This window comes from Pelodiscus sinensis, chromosome 4, assembly GCF_052426305.1.
Source record: "Pelodiscus sinensis isolate ZL-2025 chromosome 4, ASM5242630v1, whole genome shotgun sequence".
Classification (NCBI taxonomy): Eukaryota; Metazoa; Chordata; order Testudines; family Trionychidae; genus Pelodiscus; species Pelodiscus sinensis.
The window spans coordinates 130,229,233-130,257,030 of record NC_143055.1 but is presented as its reverse complement, the minus strand read 5'-3'; the positions used below and the strand labels follow the sequence as shown (position 1 = coordinate 130,257,030).

The window sequence follows — 27,798 nt, the reverse complement described above, 5'->3', positions numbered from 1 at the left end:
GCATCACATTCTGTTAATAATAGTGTTTGGAGCTGGCCCAGCTCTCCTGCCAAAGCTGACTCCTTTGTGCTCATTCCTCATAATGGAAAAAATGCTCCTGTTGAGTTGTGCTCCTGTTGAGTTGAGTCTATGCAGCACTTATTTTGAAATAAATCACTATTCCAAAATGTTTCTTACTCCTCATGGAATGAGGTTTACAGGGACATCAGTGCTCATTATATTTCAAAATAACAGGCCCACTCAAAAATGTGGAATAGCTATTTTGGGATACCAGAGGTATCCCAAAGTAGTGCTGCAGTGTAGACATAGCCTTCTAGTCCTATGATTCAATGAAACTTTTGGTACCATAAAATTAATCAACAGACTAGAACAATTAGGTTTTTTTTCCAAATGCTTTTTTTATTCTTAACAACTGAAGTTTCTGAAGTATCTGTGGTTCATAAATGTTGAGTGTTTTTTAAAACAGCATTCTAAACCATATGTCAGTGTCTGGTCAGAGAAGCAAAGTACAAGAGAACTTTCACAGACTAATTTCATCTTTCTCCATTGGTGACCCTAAGTAGAAAGAGAAACCAAAAGAATGACTTGATAAAACTAAAATGTACGTCTAAACCACCAGTAGTAAGTTGTTCAGTACTGCTGATGATAAAGGAGTAATTAGGAAACCACTTCTGAATCTGGGAAGCAAAATTTGGCACACTCTTTGTAAGAGGTAAAACCAAGTATATAAGGGAAAAGGATCGTCTTTTCATTTTCTGCTTGCACTGGACAGTGTTTCTCAACCTTTTTTGCTCATGGGCCCCCTTCTGAGCCTTGTTTACCTCTGTGGCCCCCCTCATAGCTGCTGTTAGTTGGAAAAAGTACGTAATTTACCTAATGTTCCGGTTTTTCCATGTGGCCCCCTAGAGGTAGGGCGTGGCCCCTAGGGAGCCATATGGCCCACAGTTGAGAACCACTGCCCTAGAGCAATGTCATGGCCCATTACTAGAGCTCCTGGCAGTCCAGCTGACCGGGGAGAGGAGTAATAGAGACAGTCACCCTAGGGACCTGGAGTCCTTAGCCCTTTAAATTGTTGCCAGAGCGCCAAATGCTCTGGGCAGCGCTAAGGTCTGAAGAGGGGTGCTGTGTTCTGGGTGGCACTGCAGGACTGCCTCGCTCAGCGCTAGCTGGCCCAAGCCCCACCCCTTCTGTCTCTGCCTGAGGCCCCTCCCCTTCTGGTAGAGTAAAGCTTCTCCTCCTCCTTCCCCCCCCCCCCCCGCTCCCACACACACACTTTGCCCAGGTGCCAGTGGAAGCTGTTGGTGCCCCCTGGCTCCTTTGCACAATAGCAACACAAATAATAACAAGAAAGAAATCTGGCATTTTAAATTGAGCATATTTGTTCATATCTGTTAAATGAACAGAGCTCCCAATATATAAATCCTGTTGTTGTTACCTGAAATGCTTTAGACTCCCACAATTTCTAACATGGTTTTCACTTCGTCTATCAGTTTTGCACCCTGGAAAAAGATTACAAATATTTGCAAAAGAAAATCACAGCAAGCAAATTGCATAGTACAGAAAGCTTTCATAATCTAAACATCATGGTCTGTGTTACACATAGGGTTGCCAGACAGTTTTGACAAAAATACTGGACACACTTGACATTACATCACAGTCTACATGATCTCTTATTTAGAAAATACCGGACATTTCTATTTTCTCATTTCTATTTTCTCAATTTGTTTTCCAACAGAAAGCTCAAATACTGGACTGTCTGGTTCAGAACCGGACACCTGGCAACCCTAGTTACACAGGAGGTTTGCTGAGATGGTCTTGTTGCTGGATGGCTTGAAGGGCTGGAAGACTTGTAGCCAACTAGCCCTGATCACTAAGCAGCTAGGCTGTGCAGAGATTTGCTACAGAAGTTCATACTTCATTCTGCAAGTTCATAGTCATAAAATCTGTTTATATAGAAGTTTATTTCCAAAAGAATAATCTCCTCTGTGCTTGTAATCATGCATTTTTAATGTGCCCACCAGTTTGGTATCTGAGTGATTAGTGAAAAGTAAAACCCATAATTAGTCTAAAATACCCCATTTCTGTGTGTTCAATGATATGTTCATAAGGCTATATTAAATATATGGAAGATAATATAAGTAGTTTTGGATAAGTCATTATTAAAATTGGACGGGGACAATTCTAAAAGGAGGTTATGTGTCATGAGACCCAACTGAGTAATGCATAATATTTGACAGTTGTAATACTTTTTCTCTGAGTTGTCTGTGAGCCTTAAATTAGTTTTCTGGCTTCTGTGAATAATTCTTAGTAGGTTGCTCCAGAGTGGCTTTTCCCAAATATTTCACTTTTGAATTTTGAAATCTAAAATGTGTCTTGTGACCAGTCAAAACATTGCACATTCATCTCCTGACTGAATGAGCATAAAGCTTAAAACTTGCAGAAGTTGCTTTCTGACACTATTCTCCAGTGTCTGCTAAAGATGAGTGACTGAATATTCAGCAAAAGCAAAGGGGGCTGGAGGAGTTAATCAAAGTAAACTTGTTTAAAAATTGGAATAAATATCCACAGAACATAATTTGCCCAGCTCTTTCTCTTTCTATGTTATTCAAACCTTTCTGGGCGGAATTATATAGATGCAGTATTCATCCATAATCCCTACATTTCCAATTTTGGGTGTTCTTAGAAGAATCTTTAGCACAAAAGGAAAATATTGGATGCAAGCTTAAGAAGATTTAAATAATCTCTGTACATGCAGCTGCAGCAATAAACACACACAGAGAGACACCCCCGTCCGTCCGTCCCCTCCTCCCCCCCCACACACACATTATTTTATATATATAACAAATAAAATACAGACCTGCTGATGTGCTGGGGTGGGGCATTTGCCCCTCAGCCTGACAACTCAAAAGGGCATGGGGCTCCTGGCAGCACCAGACGGCATGCTCCAGGAGGCTCTAAGGCCTGCCTGGGATGGGAGGCGCAAAGTGCTAATGGTGGCACTGAGGGCCGGCCCCGCTCATTCCACCCACGGCCTCATCCCTCCCAGGAGCACAGAGCAGGACCCCCCGTTTCTTTACCCTGAGGCCCAGCAATTTTGTCAACCGTGTATTTGTATCATGTAAACAATGATTGCTTCTGCATCTATAGCCATTCTGGGTTGCTGCCCATTTAATTAAAATGTGGATATAAGTGCAGAATATCAATGCCTTTAATTCAAAATAAGTCCTTGATACATGAAAATAGTGAGATACCTCTGTGGCAAAGCATGTCTCATGTGGTACTTCTTTGCAGCACTTTTGTACCATGTCAGTAAAATCTGTGATGACTTTCTGTAGTTGTTCATCTGCTGCAGTGGTCTTCAGTTTAATGAGATTGACCAGCATTCTGAAAACACAAAATGCAACAATGTAAAATGAATACTTCTTATTGAGACTTGATTATCAGTTTGTAATGCCCTATGCAGGTCCATGGCCTGTTTGTGGCTTTCCAATATACTCCATAGGGGCCTGATCTGATGTCCAGTGAAGTTGATGGGAGTTTTTTCCCATTGATTCCAGTGGACTTTGGATCAAACCCTAAATATGGAATATAACAATATACATACTAAATATTAAATAGCCACCACCTGTGCTTCTCCATTCCATTTACAACTCTAGCCTCATGATACTGCTCGTCCACTGTTCCCACAACTGCCTTCACCCCTTCTGCAACATTGCCCATATGCCAGGAAAAGATTTCTTTTTGCAAAGATTGGCAAAGCCAGTGTCCAAGTCCCTCCTTAAACCATTCTGGCAGGGTTGGATCTTATGTCAGGGGTGGGCAATAATTTTTGCTACAGTTGAATGGCTACAGTTGTGAAAACAATAGCTTCCAAGTCCCAGATAGATAGACAATTCATCGGGTGCATTGAAGACTTGCTAGTAAAATGCTACTATGGAGCTATAGAAGTGAGTGATTCCTCACACTGTATGGAAAATGTAGAAACAAAGTGTGGGTGATCCAATAACTTTTATTTGACAAACTTCTGTTTGAGAGAGTCAAGCTTTTGAGCCACACAGAGCTCTCCTTTAGGACTAGGAATCCTGTTCCACCTTGAATTGTATGTGATGCTCGGAACAGATTGTTTACCACAAGCAGTTAAGATGTGTGCATGGATTATTCCAGGTAGAGTGGCCCATTAACACCTTGGCAGTCATAGGACAAAAAGAGGGTATTTCGGGTTACAGATTCTTGTAAAAATCCATAAATCTCAGTGGCTTCATTTTGTCCATAACTTTTAGTGTCTAGCAGAGTGATAAATTCAAGTACTCAGGCAAATCTTGTTAAAATGTATGTAGGTTTCCTTTGAGGATGAGGACTGAGAGGTCCGATAAGGGGTAAACACTTTGTGATAAGAGTTCACCCACAGACGATAGGGTGTTTCTGATTTTTTTGTTTTTATCATTTTCCTATGCTAGCTCATTTGAAAGTATAGTGATTATACCTTAAATTTGGCTGTGATTCTGGGAGTACCTATCCCCTACCTGAAGAAGAGCCCTGTGTGCTCCAAAAACCTGTTTCTCTCACCAGTAAAAGAATGATATTCTCTTCCCTACCATGCTTCTCTAATATCCTGACACTAACATGGCTCTGACAATTTTCCACGTGCAGTGTTATGTGAAACTGAGCCTCTCCTTCATCTTAAATGAAGTTCTGATAATCTGCTGTGAAGTAGCAAACATACAACTTACGTTAGCTTTTTCATTCTCTGCGTTTCAACAGGGGCAGTGCATAAATCTTCATGGAAGGTGAACATTGCAGGCTCAAATTTAGTGGAATTGTAGCTTTCATCCGCTCCCAACTTGGTAAAACATGGTCTTCTGTTTTCATAGGCGTCATTACAGCAGTGTGCAACTTTTTCATTTACAGGTGTAGCTTCCTGCCTCTGACACATATCCTGAATCACCATGCCCAGCTGAACAAAGAGGGAAAGCAACGAAGTAAGGTTTGTAGCACTTTTAGTGCCAATGTTAATAAAAACAATGCATGTTCCTTATATCACAATATGATAGCAGGGGAGCTGGCAGCTTTCACTTGTTAAGCAGAGAACCAATGAAAACAGAGAATGAAAACATGCAATCATCCTAGAACTTGTCAGACTTAGACAAGTGACTGTCACTAATACAAGTTGCCTTTTCTAAAGAAAGCACCATGGATTTTATTCAAACCCTCAACATTTCATACAGTCAGTGATCAGGAAAGGATTTATAACTGGCATTTCTGAGCCTACCATTGAAGGCAGCCAACTTCCAGAAAAGTTATGTAATTCCTTATGCTCTAATGTATCAATGGCATCTTCTTCAGCAGACTTAAACTAGTCATAAAACTGTCCATGTTCATTCACATTAGGTGCTTTCTGCTAGTTTCACAAATGACATCACTTCCCAGGAAAATGCACCTACTTCCAGACCTAGACCTTTGCCCAGAAATGCTAAAAATCTTTAAACTGCCTTTAAATACAACCTAGTTCATGATGTCTTTATGGTGACCAGGATTGAGGAAGCTCATCTCCATTGCAAATGGGGTTCATTTCTAACTATGTATTTGGAAACCTAACTTTAGGCTGCTATTTAGAAAAAGAATATATTGGTCACAGAGAGAGACCATACTTTGTATTTCCTCCTTAACAAGCTGTTGCACCTTCATGAACAAAATTGATACTGTCTCTGAATTTGGGCAGAATACACAGAGACAGGGCTATTGATGGGGAGATAAAGGCAGCTGTCCTGGGGCCCAGAAATTTAAAAGGGCCTGGGGCTCCTGTAGGCTACCGCTGCTATTGCAGCAGCAGCTGAAGCCTTGGACCCTTTAAATCACTGCTGAGAAGTAAAGGTACAATAAACAGAAACATAACGAAAGCTAAGATAAAGAAATATATTTACCCGTCTTTCTATACAAGATATGTGTTTAACTTCAGGTTCCTGGCAGCATTTGCTGCCAATATCTGCCATTTCCTTTGAGACTTCAATCAATGTTTCAGTTGATGCCTGAGGCATTTTCCGAGTGTAGCGGATGACAAGTCTGAAATAACAATATTTCATTGAATAAAAAAATCGAATAAAAAGTTCAAGTATGAAGAAACTTTTTAAAAAATCACTTAGGGCTGTTCGCTAAAGTACAAACTGAACTGTCCAAAGCTAAACCAATCTTTTGCATCCTCACCCATAGTAACAAGCAGCAGTGAGTCTAACAGGGACTGCAGAAGCCTACCTTCCTGTTCAGACCATAACTTCAAAATACTCTTATTCTGAATTGGAATAATGGCATCTTCTGTAATGCCAAAGGAACAAATGCTAATGGTTAAGTTGTACTCTTGTCTTATTCATTCGGGTCTGAAGAATTTCACCTTTACAAAACCCTGAATGTTCATTACATAAACAAGAAGACACTCCAAACAAACATACAATTTTAGGAATTCAGCTTCTCCCGAGCTGGCCAGGAAATCACAGTTTTTCTTTACTAGGTCTTGAGTCTCCTGGATATAACTCTTGAGTTTCTCTTCCTGCAAGTAAGTATAATCATTGTTAAAGGCAAGCGTATCTATTTAAGGCTCTCATTAGAGCAGACACCCAATTCACAGAAAAGCTTCTATCTATTCAATTTAGATCCTGTCTAATCATAAGTATTCTATCCTATTTCTGAGGTACATGGATGGACCTCATCACCAGAGTGTCTGAGATGCTTGCAGTCTTGTCTTTGTCCTCTCAACACAGCTGTGCACAGCAGTGACACATAGTGGGGATATGAGGGGGGCACATGCCCCAAGACCATGGGCAGGAGCAGCAAGGGTCCAACCAGTAGCAAGCAGGGCAAATACTGGAGGGGCTTAGTGCCTGAAGAAGAGGTCGTCCCGCCCCCAGCACTCACCAGCACTGTCAGGGGAAGCAGAGCCACATGGCCCCAGCTGGCTCTGCTCTCCCAGTGCGTTGCTCTGAGGTGGGGTGAGACCACCCCTATGCTCACTAGCAGGAAGCAACACAACACAGCTGGAGGGACAGAGCAAGCTGGAGCAGGGTTGTTCTGCTTCTCTTGCTGCTACTGGTGAGTGGGAGATGGAAGGGCTGGACCCCTGTTGCCAGCACTGGCCCCCAAACCCCACTCGTCCCCTGGGCTACTGTGGTTGGTGGAAAAGGTGGAGTGAGGGCAGGGATGAGCAGGGGAGAGGGCAGTGCAGGAGCAGGTGCAGGGTCTGGAGCAGAGCAGGGGCAGGGAGAAGCAGGGCCTGAAGAAGAGGGGGCTTATTCTGGCCCTTCCCTGGGCTCAGTGGGCTCACTTGGCTGGTGCCCCCCCGCCCCATGTCTCCTCTCACCAGTCACCCCTGGCTTTGAGTTATGAAAATATTCCCAGTATACAGGGAACTGAGTCAGACAGCCTAACTGCCTTGCCCAAGGGCAGGTACAAGTCTGTGGCAGACTAGCAAACTGAATCTGACATCCTGACTGTCTATTGCCCTAACCACTCTATGGCTACATCTAGACTGCACACCTTTTTCGAAAGAGGCTTTGTCGACAGATACTGTTGACAAAGCCTCTGTTGAAAAAGAGCATCTAGACTACAATCAGTTCTGTCAAAAAAGCAAGCTGCTTTTTCGAAAGCGTATAGTCACTCTCTTTTGAAAAAGCAATTTGCATGCAATAGTGCCTTTTTTTGAAAGAGTACTTTCAAAAAAAGGAGTTATTCCTCGTAAAATGAGGTTTACCACCATTGACGAAACTGCTGCATTCTGTTGACTTACTGTCAACAGAACGCAGCGGTAGTGTAGACGCAGGTATAGTTTTGTCGACAAAAGACAACGTTTGTCGACAAAATCCTGTAGTCTAGACATGCACTATCATCCTCCTTCCTCAGAATGCTCTTTTTTGTAGGAATTTGTTCATTATTCAAAACTACTCCAAGAAGTCCATAACTCTGTGACTGTCCATTGAGACAGTTTACATAAAATGTCTATGAATATTCTTGTGAACATATTTTTTTCTCACACAGGTGTTTGTGAAAAGTGAACAGAGTTCACCAGTGTTATAGATGTAAACTGGAGGGATTTAGAAGGGAAAAGTGTTTGTGCACAGCTTTAGTTTTAGTGCACTTTTATCCAGGTTTGCAAAATCATCTTTGATTTTGTATTCATGGTCATAGACACAACTTTTAATGATCCAAGACAAGAGAATATTATAATTTATCTTTGATGTCCTGCCTATAACCAGTATAGAGTTTCACCTAATAATTCCTGCACTGAGGGTAGCAACTTGTTACTGAACTAGAAAGACATCCAATCTTGTTTAAAAGGTTCCAAGTAATTAGCAATCTATTACCCAAGGTTGTGTGATGTTGCATCTTATGTTTTTTATGGAAATATGCTTATGAATAGGAATACTACATATGTGTCCTAAGAAATAATTGATGTAACATTTAAAAATCTCTAATCTTCCGAATGTGTATATTCCATTTGTGTGTATGCATCATTCCTGAATTTGAAATTAAAAATATGAAGTATAAACCTGTTTACAAATCTAGAGCCATTAGTAGTACTCAAGGGGCTTAATGGCCCAGTACTTGGGACAATGATCTATTAATAGTCTTACTTCTCCTGTAAGCCTGGACTATGCTTGGTCCCGCCAAGACATGTCGCCAGGTCACCTGATGCTGGAACGCATTTTGGATGTTGTACTTTGCCTCTGGAAGTGTGAAAAATTTGAATTGTACACACAGGACTCCCCCTTTTAGCAACAGGAATATAGAAGTGGGAAATCAAACAATGGGCTGCAGCCAGATTCCAGGAAATCCCAATTTACAATCTAAGATGTCTGCTGCAACTACCTAGAGCTGACCATTAAGAAGTATCATGCACAAGTTGGGAGGTAAATTTGTGCAAATCTTTCATTGATAAAGGGGACAAACATTTCATGAGCTTGCTCTGTAAAAACTTTATGAAAAGTAAGACAGAATTATCTGGGGTGCTGGTCCCACTAGGGCTGTGTACCTGTGTGCTGTTGTAACCCACACACCTCCTGGATGACCTGCACTGTCCAATCTAGTGGCACTGAGACCACTGATTGAGATAATGGGTCTGCTCTACAGCCTTAGCTAGTAGCTAGCTGGTTTTGAGCTCATGCGGTAGAGGCTCATGCACTAAGCTCCAGAGGTCCCAGGTTTGATTCTGTCAGCATTACACTGTGGTTATGTCTAGACCCTACATTATTTTCAAAAGAGGGTATGTAAATTTCATGGGAATTTGCATATCTTCCTCCAATCTCACTTTCAGAAGCGGGTCTTTTGAAAGTGAAAATAGTCTGGATGCATTTTTGTTGTTGTTTTTTTTTTTCAGGAAAAAAACCCTTTTTCAAAAAATGGCTCATCCTTTAAAAATGAGGTTTACGCAGTTTTTTTAAAGGTTTTTTTTTCCCCCTGAAAAAACGCATCCACACTACTTTCACTTTCAAAAGACCCACTTTCAAAAGTGAGATTGGAAGAAGATATGCAAATTCCTGTGGAATTTGCATATCTTCTTTTGAAAATAACATGTAGTTTAGATGTACCCTGTATCTTGACTGAGCCTTCCCAGAGTTGAGCTGATCTCAGTGTCTCTGTGTCTGATGTGAACTGTAACCCTAATTCAGTGCCATCGCTGGAGCAAATTGCTTAACTGCATCTTCCAGAATAGGGTAGGGGAGTGCTCCAGAGGGTAGGTAGGCAGGCTCAGTGGTATTTCAGCTTGTTAACTTACAGTTTCAAGGGGATCTCTGTGATCAAAACCATCACATTAAGTTCTTCCAATCGCAAATTATTCTCATTTCAAAAATCACAACTTATTTTCAATTGAAATTGTTCTAGCTTCATCTTCTAGCAATTGGATCTGGTAGCACTGTACAAGTTGCATAAGCTCATTTTCATCTTCTGACAAATACATTTGCATTCTGTCTAGTTAAATTGTCTCACTGAATGGTAAGCTCTTTGGGAGAGGGACGGTTTGAATACATTTGTAGAAGGCCTGGTACAATGTGGCCCTGATCCTCACCGAGGCCACACCCAGTGCTGTCATTATTTATATTATGGTAGAATAGGATTTTGAAACTGAATTTAAATCCATCCATTTAAGTTTTGGAAAAACAAAATTAGTTGTTTTTTTTTCTCTTTATTAAACCTGTTTAGTGACAATAAAGGGCTTTTAGCTTTGGAAATTGTTCAGTGGCTAAAAGGAACAACAGAAGTTAGAGGCAACAAATGCTGTTCCACTAACTTGCTTTAACCCTTGATTTGAGGGACCATCTCTAGAATGATGGATTAATCCATTCTCCTGGTTTGCTGAATCTTTAGCCCCTCTGCAGAAGTAACACACAAGATGGTTCTGCAAAAGCGGCGAGGAGTCCTGTGGCACCTTATAGACTAACTGAAGTGTTGGAGCATAAGCTTTCGTGGGCAAAGACCCACTTCGTCAGATGCAAGTAGTCAAGTATCAGAGGGGTAGCCGTGTTAATGAAGTGGGTCTTTGCCCACGAAAGCTTATGCTCCTACACTTCAGTTAGTCTATAAGGTGCCACAGGACTCCTCGCCGCTTTTGCAGATTCAGACTAACATGGCTACCCCTCTGATACTTGACACCATGCAAGATGGTTCTGTGAGGCTGCTTTTTCAATATGTATACATGTCCATTAGGAACGTCACCTAATGATCTCAATCATTTTACATGCACTCGGGGTGCCTTATGGAGTTACTCCTATTGTTTGTTCATTTCGGTAAACCATAGGTCCTTGTTTTGAATGACAAACACATTCATGCTACATCCTCTCTGCGAATCTCAACTAATCCCCTTTTCTAATTCCCAATAAATCCCTAACTATTGAAATCCCATCCAAATACCTTTGGTCACAATCATCTCCTGAGAGTTCATCACCAAAACATTCTTAATAGTAAAAATAATATGTATGACTGAACAGTAGAACTTACTGCGTGACTGTAACATTCAGCAGCATTCTCTTTTTTGCAGCACTCTTCCAGGATAGATTGGAATCCATCAGTAATCCGCAAAAGCATGAGAGAAGAGAACTCGCGGTGCCTTCTTGAATAGTCATAAAGAAATCTGTAACATAAAAACTGCAACGTTAGAAGTTTAAGAATATAGTAGCTACAGATTCTCTGTCATACCTAGTAATTAGCACTTCGTTAATCAGTGGTGATTACTCAGACTTAGTCAAAGAGATTTGAGTTGTCTTCTCAGTAGACTCCTTTTGCCACTGTAGCCTTTTCTTCAACCAGTTTTTGGTGACGTGTAAGTGTTCCAGGACAGCGTTCATAGAGCATAACTTTCTAAGGCATTAAATCATCTAGAGAAATGGCCACACTCTAATAACCACTGAAAAAGAAATATAGTTTCTATGATAGAAGCATAGCTTCCAGAGTATTGCAGGCCTTAAGTGCCTAGACAGATGGTAAAAGCTGGTGTGTAGAACATTAGGCCTTGTTCTTTTAGACATTTAGAGCCCAGAGTGTGGTGTCACTTAGGGTATGTCTACACAGCAAAGTTATTTCAAAATAACAGCCATTATTTCGAAATAACGTTACTAGCCAAACTGCTATTTTGAAGTTAATTTGAAATAGCGGGGCGCTTATTTCAAATTTGGTAAACCTCATTCCATGAGGAATAATGCCATATTCGAAATAGCTATTTCAAAATAAGTGCTGTATAGACACTTATATCGAAATAGGAGGCCTCCAGCCTTCCCAGGGTGCCCTAATGGCCACTCCAGCATCAACCAAGAACACTCCTCTTCCTTCCCCCCTCCACGGAGCCCTTAAAGGGGTTGACTCTGGCCACAGTGCCTGTGCCAGCTCCAAGACTGCCAGCCCAGAGCCAGCAGTCACTGCCCCTGACCCAGTTGCCCCAAAACATGAGCCAGCAAGCCCCTGGCAGTCAGCCCTCCACCACTCCCCAGGAGCAGTCTGCCAGCTCCCAGGAACCTGTCAGGGCCCAGAGAAGGTGGGTGCCTTCCTGGTCCAGGGCGGAGATCATGGACCTTATTCAGGTTTGGGGAGGATGCCCCCAATGTCCATGATCTCTGCACTAGATGAAGGAATGTGGCCATCTATGGCAGGATAGCTGTCAGCATGGCCACCAAAGGCTACATGCGAACCCAGGAGCAGGTTCGCATGAAAATCAAGTTGGTCTGTCAAGACCTGCAACCCTGAGCTTCCCCTTCACCTTCCCCTTCTTCCCCTTGCTTCCCCTTCCAGCTCCCTCCTCCCAGGTTTCCCCCTCTCCTCTCCCAACCTCTTTCCTCCCCTCTCCCGCCTCCTTTCCCCAGTCTCACCAGAGTTTCATTCCCTCCTCCCCCAGGTTTGTTAACTAAAGAGAGTTTGTGTTCATGAAAATACATGTATTTTATTTGGTATGAGGAAGGGGGGTTAGGGTGGGGTAGGTGGAAGGACGTGAGGGAGGAATGAGGCACAGGCCCCCAGTGGGGCAGACCAGGGAGGCTCTTAATGCTCCTCAGAGTGGAAGCTCTCCCACAGGGCCTTCTGGATACTGACAGCCCCCCGATGGACCTCCCGGATGGCAGCCTGCAGAAAGTGCAGCCAGGCTCTCAGCAACACGTCCAAGAGAAGCACCAGAGTGCCCAGGTGCAGCTCTGGCTCCATGTTGCAGAGTGCTGTGGTGTCCCGAGTGAGGGCAACCAGAGCACACAGAGACAAAATGCTTTGCTGTCCTTTATTGAAGTAGGCAAGCAAGCAGGGAAAGCTGAGAATCGGCTGTCCGGGGGGGGGGGTCCCTTTAAGCACAGGCCTCAGACAGCAGCCACACAAAGACACTCTTGACCTGATGCCCTGCCAGACCTGGTCTTAAATGCGATTCAGTGTCCACTCAGTATGGATGCGCTATTTCAAAATAGCAAAACAGTATTTCGAAATAGTTTGTGTGTAGACACGTTATTTCAAAATACGCTATTTTGAGTTAACTATTTTGAAATAAGATATTTCAAAATAATGTTGTAGTGTAGACATACCCTCCAGGAAGAGGAGAAAAGAAGATGCAGAATAGCAGAGATTTAAGCAAAGAATCCTAGAGTATTTGGGAGCTGTGAAAGATGAAAACGGGAGAGTACGGGTGGAAGATGCTACCACCATTAGGAGGTAGCAGCAGATTTGTGAGAAACTGCTCAATGAATACAATGCAACAAAATCATTGAAGGAAGTATGCCTGAGTAACAACTTCACAATACTGAATGGGACTGGATTGGGTACCAACTGACCTTTAGCAGCATAATTCTCTGGACTGAAAAAAAAATTCCTCCCTGGAGAAGGAGCATATTTAGTCCCTATTCTCAAGTGTAATTATCATCTAGATGTGCACAAATGTAGTAATTACTGATTCAAGTTAATGAGTCACAGGAAGAAATGGATGGAAATAATTATTGGGAGAAGCTGGCACACAGACAAGCAATTCAAGTATATGCCAGAAGGTCAACAGTGGATGTAGTGTTTGCAGCCTGGATGTTGCAGAAGTTTAGGGGGAAATGCAAGGAATTGTTTGTGAAGTTTTTGTGAATTTAGAGAAGTCTCTGACCAAGTTTCTAGAGAATTGTTATGGTGGCAAGACTGCAGGCACCATCTGGCAGAGACGTATTTTGAGACTATGACCAATGACTTTATGCTGTGCTGTGAAGATAACTACAAACTGGACAGGAATCTAGAACCATAGCAAGCTACATCAGAAATTGCTTATGAATCATCCAAGAAGAGAGAGACCAGGAGAAGCCAACAAAACTATTTTACATGCATCTGACAAAATGGGTCTTTGCCCACGAAAGCTTATGCTCCAATAAATCGGTTAGTCTATAAGGTGCCACAAGATTTCTTGTTGTTTTTGCAGATTCAGACTAACACGGCTACTTCTCTGATATTTTACTGAGTTACTCTGTTCAACAATTTAAATATGTTGGCTCGGCATTGAGCTGTGACAGGAAGGTAGCTGTTAGGAGACGCACAAAGAGCATTTGGTGCAAATGGATGGAGTTGACAGGGATTCTCTATATGCTCTGTAAACTAAAGAGCAAAGCTTATAAAATGCTGATTAGGCCTGCCATGACAAATGGGCAAGAATGCCAGACAAGGAGGAATACAGAACAACTACTTCACATGGCCACAATGAAAATGCTGATGTGGATTCTGGGTAAAGGGAGAACTAGCGAGCTATGAAGTACATCAGTATGATGCAGTCAGCCTCCAGCACAGAAAAGCAGAGGAAGTATCACCTGAGATGGTGGGAGTCACGTGAGATAAGTTGGCCAAAGAGAACAAGAACTAATAGTTGCAAGACAAAAACACAAAAGCCTCTGGCATAAGGTAGTTTTGAGATGCTGAACAAAAGCAATCACCCCGATTTTAGGAATAAGGCAAAGAAAATGTCAGATTCCCACTGAAACCAGTTGGTGTTTTTCAGTCGATGGATCACTCCCTGATACCAGTTTGCACACTGATGTGACTCTATTGACTTCAATAGAACCATTCCTAATTTACATCAGTTTCAGAGGGATTAAAGCCAAAATCATCATTTACAAATAATGCATTTTTTAGGACAGCAGAGCTGGAGAAAGGGACCTGTCTCTTCTGTAGTTATGATTAATAAAAGGTATTACAATTTTTTCCCCACATTTGGCTGTAGGTCTCCTGTGGATGGGTGGTGGAGCAGCAGCTTGTCTAATCTTATTTTTGGAGCTCTAAGAACAGTCTATCAACATGATGACTCACTGGAGAAGCTATGGGCCGGGGACAAGAAAATGTGTATTAAGCAGATGGAACTCCTGAATGAAAAGGAATCTTATGCCCGCGGCTAACAGAAGACAGCTGGATTTTGTGCTCAAAAGAAGGGTAATACATTGTATTGCAAAATATGGGAATTGCAATAGAGTGAAATGGTAGAACTTCAAGACACTAAGGGTACATCTACACAGCAGCATTATTTTGGAATAATTGATGTTATTCCGAAATAACATAGTCCATGTCTACACTACATGCAATTATTTCAACATAATGTCAAAATAATGTCAAGCTGGAGGACTTCTTATACTGACTCCTGTAATCCTCCTTTGATGAGGAGTAAGGGAAGTCTGAGGAAGAGTGCTCTACCTCGGACTTCCTGCTGTGTAGACAGCCCCAAAAGCCAAAATAAGCTATTTTGAATTAAACTACGCAATTGATGTAGCTCAAGTTGCAAAGCTTATTTTGGCTTTAGCCCTGCTGCGTAGACATGCCCTAAAAGTGATAGGTCAGCCACTCAAAGGATCAGACAAAGGAATCTCTCCATGATGTACATTTCTGGCTTGTCAGTCCTGCTGTGTACATACAAATGTAAAACACTGGCAGTAGATATAAGAACGTGTGACATTTGTGATACTTACTCTCCCATGAAGACCTCTGGATGTTCCGTAAAGGGTTTGCACAACTCCTTGTTGTTCATGTACTTATCAGCTAGTGAGGGCAAGCCTTCAGGTGTATCATCAAACTCTGCCCTAACAATACACTCACTTCGTTCCACCACTGACTTCTCACAACAATCTTTTATTTTACTGGAGAAGATGTCTTGTTTAGAACAGATATAGTTCGTAACTTCTAGCTGCCAAAGGAATGATAGAGTGTCAGATAAGAGGCCTTAATAAGCATGTACTTACTTTAAGTTTCCCAGTTGCTTTTCTTCTTACAACTTTGAGGCCTAAGTCAGAGCTGGTCATGCTAATCTTCTAAAGAAATGGAAATTCACCAAAGAGGGGAAACAGTTTTTTGGGAGGCTACAATCAGAACTCCACTAGGCTGCCTTCTACCTAATGAACAATAGGTAGAGCTAATGGATTTCCAGCCACTGGTTCACTTGTTTCTGCTGGAACCTGGCTGGAGCCATGGTGCCCTTATCATGCTCCCTGGCCCAGTATGAGGAGGAGATGTCCCTTCCTTTGTCATTAGAAAGCTGGGGAGGGGGGATGAGGGTGTGAACAGGCTGCTAAAGGTAGCAGAAGTCATCAAGCACCTTGACACAAGGGATTGCCACTTTATCTTTTCAATCACCTAATCCCTAGCTAGACCGTAAGTCATGGCAGCTACTATAAGGGGACACTAGGCAAAAAAAAACCAACAGAAGTCAGCTCTATGCCACAACTTGCCTATGGGTCTGAAAGCTGCCCCTCACTCTGAAATTGGTGAGCACTGTGAAATAGTTATCTACCACACATTCATGGCCCAGATCTGCAGGCCTTACCCATGAGGGTCACTCCATTGAGTTTAAAGGCATTACTTGAATAAGGATTGTTAGACTGAGCCTTGGAGCCTACTTAAGAATTTGGACTAATAAGCAATGCATAAATACCTCATACACAAGGAACAGCTGACTGGCTAGCATCCTCCTTGCGTCTATGCACACCTTAATCTGAAATTGTAGTATTCAGGCCCACCAAAAGAGGGGGACAAAGAGAGCAGTTGCTCTGGGTCCTTTAACTCATCACTGAAATGCCATGCTACACATTCTTTGTACAGCTCTAAGGGTGGGAGAAGGGGGGGGTCTGAATGCTTCCAGCCCCACCCCTTCCACCCAAAGCCCCACCACTTCTGACAGCACAGAGCTGAGACACTCCCACCTTGCCCAGGGGCCCATGGAGGCTGTCGGCTCCCCTGTATATACATGTTGTGGGTAAGAGCTTTCTGTTAATGAATTGCTAGAACCTCCCAGAAAGCTGCAGGATAGCAAGACATTACTATTGCTTGCATTACAGGCAGTCCCCGGGTTACATGGATCCGACTTACATCGGATCCCTACTTACAAACGGGGTGAGGTAACCCTGCACTAGCTGCTTCCCCCCAGCAGACCAGGGAGACGCGAAGCTAGCGCCCCCCTCCAGCAGACCAGGGAGACGCGGAGCGGCTTTTCTCAGCAGACACCTCAGCTTGAGAATAAAAGACTGAGGGAAGTGAGGTGTGGGAGAATAAAACTGAGCTCTGGAGAAATGTTTGGCTCGAGTTTCCCCTACAATATGTACCAGTTCCGACTTACATACAAATTCAACTTAAGAACAAACCTACAGTCCCTATCTTGTACGTAACCCGGGGACTGCCTGTATACAGCTTAGTATTAAGCTTGCCTGATGATTTCTCCTCAACTCAGTTTTCAGCTGTTTATAACTTTGCTGAACTTATTGTTGGATGGATATTTTCCATACCAGATGTCTACTTCATGCTAAATGTGTCTGAGAAACTTCAGCCCAAAGTGTGTAGCCAAATTCATGAGAACAAGGGGATATATACATTGAAACACAAGGCTAAAAGAATTCTGGTGACCTCCTCTTTGGAAACAGCCTAATTCAAATACAAAGGGGACCTAAGCTGTTGAGAGGGAGGAAGGAGTTGATTGGGATAAGTAGGACTAGGGGTGGGTAAGATCAGGAATGGAGTGACCACTACTAATGCTGGGAGTCTCCAGAGGTGAGACTAACTTTGTGGGAGGAGACTGGAACAGCCTTCACTCCTCAGACTGACTGGGTGAAGACGACGGGTCTGGGCCAAGGAGCCAGTGGTCAGGTATATACAGGATAGGGGCAAGTTGGACGGGGCAAAGTAAAAGATGTCAGGCATGGCAGAAGCAGTCAGAAGAGTTTGTGCCCACTAAAGTACATGCCTCTCCCAGGCCTGAAATGGAACCTAAGATCTGAGCCTCCCCATTTCTCCACTGTCAATAAATACCATTGAAAGCCACTAGCAAAATATCCTATCCAACCTCTAGTACTGGTCCACATAGAGATTAATTGCATACTCCACCTATTCGTTACTCCATACACTCACAATCAGCATGCTGAATCTAAATGTTCCAATCCAATATGATGCCATATGACCCTTTGTTTTGTAATTTTATAGGCTTTTTTTAAAAAAAAGCAAATTGTTAAAAGAATATTAACATGGATAAATAGTATAGAATTATCACATAATTAAAAACTGTATAATATATACACACAAATTGTCCAAATTAAGGTAACAAAAGGAAACATATTCCTGGCATTTCTTAGCTTTCGAATGCTTGACTTTCAACCTTAATGTTCTTTTGATATAACTGTTAGATCCAGAGCTGCTGTAAACTGGCTCCACTGAAGCCAGTGGAGTTAGTCCATTGTACATTAGCTAAGGATCCAGCTCTGACTTTTTAAGGGCTGAGATGTCAGCCAGCCAAGAGTATATAGGTGAAGAACTGTGGGTGCGTCTAGACTACATGCCTCTGTCGCCAGAGACATGTAGATTAGGCTACCCGACATAGTAAAATGAAGCGGCGATTTAAATAATTGCCGCTTCATTTAAATTTACATGGCTGCCACGCTGAGCCGACAAACAGCTGATCAGCTGTTTGTCGGCTCAGCGCGATAGTCTGGACGCCCGGGTGTCGACATCAAAGGTATTTGTTGACCACCCAGGTAAACCTCATCCCAGGAGGCTTACCTGGGTGGTCGACAAATACCTTTGATGTCAACACCCGCGCGTCCAGACTATCGCGCTGAGCCGACAAACAGCTGATCAGCTGTTTGTCGGCTCAGCACGGCAGCCATGTAAATTTAAATGAAGCGGCGATTATTTAAATCACCGCTTCATTTTACTATGTCGGGTAGCCTAATCTACATGTCTCTGGCGACAGAGGCATGTAGTCTAGACGTACCCTAAATGTCAACAACAAAAAACAACGTAACTTACCCTGTCATCTGTACATTCTATCATATCACCAGCACAGCACTCCATGTGAACATGCAGGACATCGCTTGCAATTTTCCGAATTTCTGAAAATGGCGCCTTAGGAAATTTCTGGCCAAATGTAGCAAAAATACTATAAAAGGGGAAATCAGAAAAATGTTTAAAGCTTGGATTTAAAGCTCTGTATTAAATAGGAAACTTGCAAGTCATTACAATTTGGGTTACACTAAATCAGTGGTCCCCAACCTTTTGAGGTTGTCGGGCGCCAGGGGGCGTGGCCGTTCGCCCGCCGGGCGCCAGGGGGCGGGGACACTTGCGTGCCCGGGGGGCGGCCCCCCCATAGCCGCCTACCCGGAGGCGGCCCCCCCCATAGCCGCATGCCCGGGGCGGCCCCCCCATAGCCACACGCCCGGGGTCGGTGCCCCCTCCAAGCGCCGCGCGCCCGGGGCCGGCGCTCCCCCCGCCAAGCGCTGCACGCCCGGGGCCGGCACCCCCCCGCCAAGCGCCACGCGCCCGGGGCCGGCGCCCCCCCCCGCCAAGCGCCGCGCGCCCAGGGCCGGCGCCCCCCCCGCCAAGCGCCGTGCGCCCGGGGCCGGCGCTCACCGTGCGCCATGTGCCCGGGGCCAGGCCAGCTCCGAGCACCTGGCGGGCGCATGCACTAAATCATGATGGATTTATATAAAGGAATTTTAAATCAGTTAATTTAATCATGATTTAAATCAGCAAGCAGAAAAGCTTAAATTAAATCAGTTATTTTAATCTTGTTTTGTACTTGCACTTTTGTAGACCCCCTCAAAGAAGGGTCAGGTCTCGTAGGCTGGTAGCCATTAAACATGTTAATTTGTAACCAAATTTAGCCTTTATGCTAAACTTGGTCACCGTCTGACTCTAGATGAAGTGTATCCTCCTCATTATACATGCATTCGAGCAATTATATAGCTACATTTACATTTATTCAATGGTCAGAGACTTACTTTCCCTTGAAAATTCTTTCTCCAAATTTCTTCAGGATTTCACAATAGTAGGTGTTCTTCTTGCTCACCATGAGGACTTTTTTTTTTATCAAAGGGAGCTAGAGTAATAAGAAGCACATTGTCAAACAACATGATTATATGTGAAAGGCTTGAAGCATCAGTTTGGAAACACCAACAGCCCTTGCCTGATTAACTTACAGTCCAAGCAAACCTACAATGCATTATGCAATTTTTAGCAATTCATGGTCCAGCCTTTTATTTTTGCTTGGAGATATATTACATCCCCCAATTCTTCTTTAAGGAGCACCTTTCTCTATAAATAGACCAAATGATTTAACAGGACTACCCAGCACTGTGCTTGCAGGACTGCATGTTGCTCTCTGTGGCATCTGAACCACCCCGCTGAAGTAATTAGGACTGAAAGGTCAGTCAGTAGCTCTGAGTATTAGTAAAGGCAGAACTTTCCCATAAACTGTATGTCAGAGAAGATACTCTGCTACTGGTCCATACTGATACCAAATCAGGAGAGTGCATGCACTTGAAAAGAGAGATGTGAAAAGAAACCAAAGTGCCATCTATTTTACACTTATAACCACAGTGGCAGAAATATAGTGACTGCTTATGCCTGTATGTCTTATTCCAACCTTGCACTCCTGTATTTCATGATGCTTCAGAGTCATCATAGTCTATAGTCAGCCAATAAATGTGTGATCACCACCTCCACCCCCCAGAATGTATATTGCCCATGTGTAGGACATCTGAGCAATAATAACAGATTGACAGAACATGTTGAAAAAGGGATAAAATTCTTACACATTTCTGATGGAGGGGAAAAATATATGCTTGTACCATGAAATTTCAAAATGTGAAATTCTTCAACCGTATCTGACTGTCTGTAACATACTGACTGATGTTTGAGCAGTTTTCAGAGAGAGGTGAAGTAGTATGTAAATTCAAAACATTATTCAAAGATTAGCTTTCACAAGCAAACATGCAAAATTGTGAGTTGCGCATGCTCTCTCTCTCTCTCTCCCTCTTTCTGGCTATGTCTACACAGCACTGTTACTTTGGAATAACATAGTCTGTTCTATACTCAAGTAATTATTTCAACATAATGTCAAAATAATGTGGAGCTGGAGGACTGCTTACTCTGGCTCCTATAACCCTCATTGTATGAGGAGTAAGGGAAGTTGGGGAAAGAGTGCTTTATCTTGAAATAACTGCTGTGTAGACAGTGCCAAAACTCGAAATCAGCTATTTTGACTTAAGCTACCCAATTAGTGTAGCTCAAGTTGTATAGTTTATTTTGAGTTTAGCCCTGATGTGTAGATGTGCTTGCTTGTGCTCTCTCTCTCTCTCTCTCTCACTCACTCTGCTGCATGAAGCCACCCACTTCATGAAAATGTCTCAAAAAGAAAACTTTCCAATGACCTGGAACAAACTACGTCTATTTTCACATAACTTGATCAACATTTCCTGTGCCATTTTCATAGGCCATTAATATTAGTGCCAGTAATCTGTCAATTGTGTACACTGCTTTAACCTCTCCCTCTACCTGCCAAAGATTAGTGTATACAAATACAGTGGTGGGGATGAGGAGGAAAGAGAGAGAGATTTAAATTTCAAGATTTCCCTGGAGATTGTAAAAATATTGTGACCTAACAAAATTCTTTGAAAAATATTATTAAAGAAAATTTGAGTGTATCCTCTTAAGATTAAAATTGTTCAATAAACAGAAGTACAGTTACAGTCAGAAGGCTACTTTTTAAAAGCTAGCAATATTTATTTTTTCATACTGAAAATCTGAATACCTTTTCATCCAAGCAAACACTACTGTTGGTCTCTTTGCAACAGTGTTCAATTGTATGCTCAACTTCCAAACCCAGAGCAAGGAGTGTGGGGCCATAAAGAAAACGATGCCGTCTTGCAACCTCATACATGTGACTGAAAAGAAAATACAAAACCACATGTGTTACACCAACAACAAATAGCCTCTAGTCTATACAAAGCATGTATGAAACAATTCTATACTAAAACAAATCAGTTCTAGTTCTGGAAATTACTGAAGATCCATGAGGAAGGAGGAGCTCTCATCACAAAGGAAATACTCAGCTGTATTGGAGAAACTTGTGTGAACACCTTACGTTTTCAGCTGCTCACATTTGTGTTAATATTCTTTATTAATTTGGAAGACAAAACTTTCAACATTCCATGGTGTTTATTTCTATTTAAAAAAAACCCTTTTAAGAGTTTTTGGGAGGTTGGAAGCAGCAACATTCTGATCTCTCTCGCTCTGTCTTTATTTATTTCCCTGTCTCTCTCCAGTAACAAAATGGGAAAAGGAAGGAAGAAAGAGGGACGAAAAATCCAAAAAGCAGGAGTGAAGAAAAAAATGACAAAAATCAAGATTTCAAAATAAAAATTCTTGAAATTTTTCTGAAAAATTTGCTTTTCCATCTAATCTGAAAAACTTGCTTTTTATTTGAAACATTCTCAAATCTTGAAATTCTACTGAGTCTAGCAACTACATTCAGTGAACATTTTCTTTCAAATTTTGAAAACTTGTGACCAGCTGCCATTCTAAAAGCTGCCTACATGACATAGTTTAGTGTATGCAGTGTGGGCGAGTGCAGGTCGGTGGTGAAGTAACTTAATATTTCTCACGGGTACTGTCCTCTTGCAACTTGGGTCCCTGCCAATTCTTTAAATAGCTCCCTAGTAGGTTTTGCCACAGCTCAGGCAGCTCTTGCCAGAGCTGTGCACCAGGGCACACCCGCTCCCACTCACATTCACCTCTAGTGCAGGTGCTTCCATGCTCTGAAGCAATTTTTCTAAAATGTGTTCATGTGTGGTGGCATAGCACCATATTGAGTACAGCTGCTCTCCACAAATTAAAACATATAAATATATATAAAAATATATAACATCAATGTTCTTACTGTGCCATAAATGATTTTTTGTCATCTTGGAATTTCTTGCACATAACTTCAGCCTCTGGTCTTTGGTATAGAGGAAGGTGCTCTGAAGCAGAATGTCTAAAGGACAGGAAACACTCATTTCTTTCAGGGTCTGTTTTATTACAACAGTTGGCCATTGCACCGTATGCTTCAGCAAGCTCATCTATTTTGCAGATCTCATCCAGGATGATAATAGGCTATAGGGGAAAATACAGTGACTAGAGTCAGAGTTAAGGTTGCTCATGGAATGTCTGATGTAAAGTTTCACTCATCTAGATTTCTTTTATAAAATACAGCTACTCTGAAAAGACCATGGGCCAGAATCTCACCCAATTTACAATGACATGGCTCATAACTTAGAGTTATGTCAATTGGGACCACCTGAAAATCTGGTCCTATACTTATAGTACCTTCCTCATTCTGATGCTTTACGACAGAGAGATTCACCGAAGGTTTGACTTAATAGTCTATAGAACTCATCCTGCTCACCGTATGCAGGTAGCCCCACTGAAGTCAATGAGCATAGACAGGTTAATTTGGGAAGCAACTATTGTTCCTATAGTTAAATGTAAATGTGGGCAGCCTTTGAAATGAAGCCATGGGATTCCTGTTGTTTGAATTACCAGTTAGAATCACTTAAACTACAGTCCCAAACTAGCACATTAACTATAGTATTGCCTAAGAGCCATTGTGACTGAGCACAAGTTTCAAAAATCAAATCTGCTTCCAAATTTTAAAGCATTCAAAATTCAGGGGAGTTCAGATTGGAACTGACTTGACTAGGCAAGCATCTGTGGAAATAATGCAATCAAGGTAAACATTTTCAAAAGTGGCTAAGGGCCAAATTTTCAAAATTATTTAAGCACCTGAAGATGCATAACATGCTTAGGTGCCTACTGCTGGAATTTTCTAAAATGCCTAAGCAAGCTAAATACTTATGCATTTTAGACACTCAAACACATGTGAAAATCTAAGAGAAGATTTAAGACCCTACATCCCATTGAAAATCAATGGAACATAAGCTTCTAAGTCATGTAGGCCTTGTCTACACTTACTGGGAGATCGGTGCTGGGGGAATGATCTCCTGAAGGGTTGATTTAGTGGGTCTAATAAAGACCCACTAAACCAACAGCTGATTGCACTTCTGGTGACTCCATTACTTCACTAGAGCAAGCTATTCACATAGCTAGAATGACATATCTCAATTCGACATTGCCCCCTGTTGTAGGCCTGGCCTTAGATGCTTTTTGGAAATCCAGCTCTCAAAATGTAAGAGAATCAAGCACCATGTTTCAGAAATACGTATATGGAGTACAGCTCACTAGCAGTATCAAAACTTGAGTCTTAAAATTTTGGGATGAAAAACCAATATGTGCTTTTGGTTTGCTATTAGGGTATGTCTACACTAGCCCCCTAGCTTGATCTAGGGAGGCTAATGAGGGCGACCGAAATTGCAATTGACAGGATTTAAATATCCCGTGCTTCATTAGCATGTTTCTGGCTGGTCGCCATTTTAGAAATTGACTAGCCCAAAGTAACTGCCCATGTCTACATGCGGCAGTCAAATGGGATTCTGAATTAAAGCCCTAAATTGAATTAGCTGGTATTCCTCCTGCAATGAGGTTTACCAGCTAATTCGATTTAGGGCTTTAATTCAGAATCCTGTTCCACTGCCATGTGTAGACGCGGGCAGTTACTTCGGGCTAGTCAATTTCTAAAATGGCGACCGGCCGGGAACATGCTAATGAAGTGCGGGATATTTAAATCCCGCGCTTCATTTGCAATTTTGGTCGCCGTCATTAGCCTCCCTAGATCAAACTAGGGGGCTAGTGTAGACATACCCATACAGACTACTACTGAGTTCTTTATCACAACGCTGTATTAGCAGTGTAAGCAGAGAAGAATCAGTATAACAATGGACACTTTGCCTACCACTGGTTTCAAACACTCTGGGTCTTCCTCACTGGCAACACACTTCTGTGCAAGATCCACAACAGTCTTCACCCGTTTAGCTACCTCTTCATAAGGGCACTTGTACAGATACTGAGCAAAAGTGATCAGGGTACTGAAAGACAAAGCATATATTTAAAGATGTAAATTAAAAAAAACAACACCAACTTTCCTGAATTGCTAGTTTGCTTCTGGACTCTCAGATATTGCTGTTATCTATGGTAACCAGGCAGAGAACCACTGAATGAAAGAGGCAGGCAAGAAGTTTGCTGTAAGCTCATAAAAATTAGTGAGAGCCAAATGTTCTGGGCACCTCAATACCCATGTACACAAATTTGCATGCACAATTATGCAAATGGTTCTGAGCAAATATTATGCATTCAAATCAGAAACAGATGCCTAAACTGGAAAAACACATAACTATATTTCCACAATCGATATCTTTCCTCATCCCTCTTTCTGTTGTAGGATTTATCTTAACACTTCTCTAGAAAGACTATGACACAGAATATAAATGTCTCAGATTTTTCTTCTGTGTATTTCCTGAAATTAGTACCCAGAATTCCTGTAGGTGCTATAAATAAGTAAGTATTATTTTCATTGTGAAATAATGAGATCTTCAGCTAACTCCACTATCCCTAAAAGCCATATAGATCAAGCTGACTTGCTTCAAAGAAACAAACATTCTTTTGATCTACAAATGTGATTCCTTCAGTTATCCAATGGGAATCACATCCACACTACTCCTAAGCCCTGGGGTTGAGGGAGGGGGTCACTGATGTATTCTGACTAAATTTTGCATGTGGTATTGTGACTTGTGTTGCCATTAGGACAGATGGTACTTTGGCGCACACCGGAGCATCAAGCAAATGTAGGATTATGATTGCTTCAGGAATCAAACAAGTTTGTCTATATCTTAGCTAATTAGACATTTAGCAGGCTAACATTCCTATCCCATTCATTGTTTATGTGTCTCACTTATATTCTATTGATTCATCTTGGTGGGGTTTTTTGGCCAACTAAAAATGTAAAAGAAGAAGAAGATGATGATGATCATTACAGAATGTAACTTGAATGTTTACTTACGCTTCTGTAAAATCCTCTTCCTTTAAATCGTTGTAACGGTGAACAATCTCACTCTTGTGTTCTGAGTAGAAAAAGCAAAGAGAACAGTGAAGATTATAGTATAGAATTGTCCCCCATAGCAAATGCATTCTGGACATTTGTGGTGGGATTTTCACACATGTTCAGCATTCACCTAAATCTTGAGCTCAATGGGAATTTTCCCACTGAGTTCAGTGGGATTGAAGAAAGGCCAGTGCTGAGTACTTTAGAAATCTAAACATTTGCTAATCAGCATTTCTGGTAAAATTGTGTTCTCCCTCTCTTTAGTCTCATCTCGTCTGGCCCATCTATTGCACTCATGTTGGCTATACTGGCTTCTTACATGTACTAATCTATTCTAAGTAAAATATTCCCACTACTGCCATTTTTCTCACTTAGTATTTAACTGCATAAGTGTGTTCCTATTTCAAGTACAGGAAATAACTACTAGGGCTACGTCTACACTGCCAGTTGTTGCGGCAGAAAATATGCTAATGAGGGACTCATTTGCATGAGTCGTGATCTCATTTGCATATTTTCTGCTGATCCCTTTTTGCGCTAGGGGCTTTTGCACAAAAACAAGCGGTATAGACGTTTTCTTTTTGCTCAAAAACCCTTTTGTTCTGCGAGATCTTTATGCCTCAAAGGTATACGGATCTTGTGGAAAAAGGGGGTTTTGCTCAAAAAGGAAACATCCACACTGCTTGTTTTGCGCAAAAACCCCTAGCGCAAAAACAGATCGGCAGGAAACATGCAAATGAGATTGCAACTCATGCAAATGAGTCTCTCATTAGCATATTTTCTGTCACAAAAACTGGCAGTGTAGACGTAGCCTGTGAGTATGTGTATACGTCAGTGTAGACTCAGCCTACGTCAGTGAGACAGGCTCTCCCATTTGCATAGGTAATCTACCACCCCACGAGGTGATAGCTAGGTCAACAGAAGAATTTTTCCATTAACCTAGTTCTGTCTACACAAGGATTTAGGTTAGAACAATTGTACAACTCAGGGATATGGATTTTTTACACATCAGAGCAACATAGTTATGCCAACCTAATTTGTAGTGTAGACCAGGCCTGTATGTCAGATACTACTAACTATTGGCAAGTGTGGGCCAGTGTTCCTCTAAGCTGCATAGCAGCACAGCTTCCCAGGAGATTAATTAGCCCCACCCAATCGGTCAGCTCTGAGCCTCTGACTGGGCGGGGCTGATTAATCACCTATGAAGCTGTGCTGCAGCGCAGCTTAGAGGGAACACTAGTGTGGACTTTCAATGACAATCAATGTACTATTAATAGTAGAGATGAGCTGAGGAGGACACATTTTGGTTTGGGAATCTGTTGGAAGGGTTTTTATTTTGCAAACGCAAAATTAAAGCCAAGCTGGGTTGGATTCTTGTTCCACTATATGCAAATCACCAGTGTCCTCTGTGCGTGGAAGGGTCATATAAAAACATCAGTTTAGCCTAAATCTAGTGAATATAGCTAATGATAATACAGAACTGTTCAACCCAAGGATCTTTGCAATGTGTGTGCACAAAGCAATCATTCATCTACCACTGCATTTCACCTACCTCTGGCTGGAACTTGGCAGCAGCCCTTCAGTCTTAATAATATTGCTCAGTATTTTTTTTTTCTTTTAAATAGTGAAGAATAATTAAGTAAAAGTAAAGTAAATGAGAGGCTTTTTGTAGATGAAAGATGATTACTAAATTTGTTATCTGGAAGGACACGGCTTCAGGCCTACCTAAGCTTACCTACCTATGCCTTCCCTTTTGGGGGTGTGAGTTGCTCCCTTAATTTTGCAGTTTCATAACTGAACTTGAACTTCTACCAATCACTAAAACAATTATAAAACACAAAGTTTGCAAAGAGAGCATGAAAACAAGTAGCTAATGTAGATCTCTCTTACCTGCATCTCTAGCAGATCTTTTCAGATCTCTGGATATAGCACAACTGAAGAGGAAAATAAAAGAAATAAATGCTAGCTGCTTCATGGTTGCAGGTTATTTTGTGGGGATGAATTATTCAGGAATGGTAGGAAGAATGATGGAAAGAGCGTTGATTAAT

The 27,798-nt window shown here is 42.0% G+C and overlaps 1 protein-coding gene and 1 long non-coding RNA gene across 2 annotated transcripts; one reads left to right on the top strand and one right to left on the bottom strand.

The window, feature by feature from the left end:
• Window positions 1-378: 378 nt before the first annotated feature.
• Window positions 379-27,798, bottom strand: LOC102455806 (albumin). The gene is made up of 15 exons (XM_006125402.5): window positions 27,641-27,798; window positions 25,712-25,772; window positions 24,608-24,740; window positions 22,658-22,872; window positions 21,530-21,662; window positions 19,719-19,816; window positions 18,748-18,877; window positions 15,429-15,643; window positions 10,981-11,113; window positions 6,444-6,541; window positions 5,922-6,060; window positions 4,731-4,954; window positions 3,252-3,384; window positions 1,436-1,499; window positions 379-555 (listed from the first exon to the last, which is right to left on the bottom strand). Exons 1-14 carry the CDS (start codon window positions 27,723-27,725, stop codon window positions 1,446-1,448), a joined length of 1,851 nt encoding a protein of 616 aa, XP_006125464.3. The 5' UTR covers window positions 27,726-27,798; the 3' UTR covers window positions 379-555; window positions 1,436-1,445.
• LOC149524585 (uncharacterized) lies at window positions 4,808-22,644 on the top strand. The gene is made up of 3 exons (XR_016349515.1): window positions 4,808-4,984; window positions 14,693-14,898; window positions 22,044-22,644. It is a non-coding gene; the product is annotated as an uncharacterized LOC149524585 (long non-coding RNA).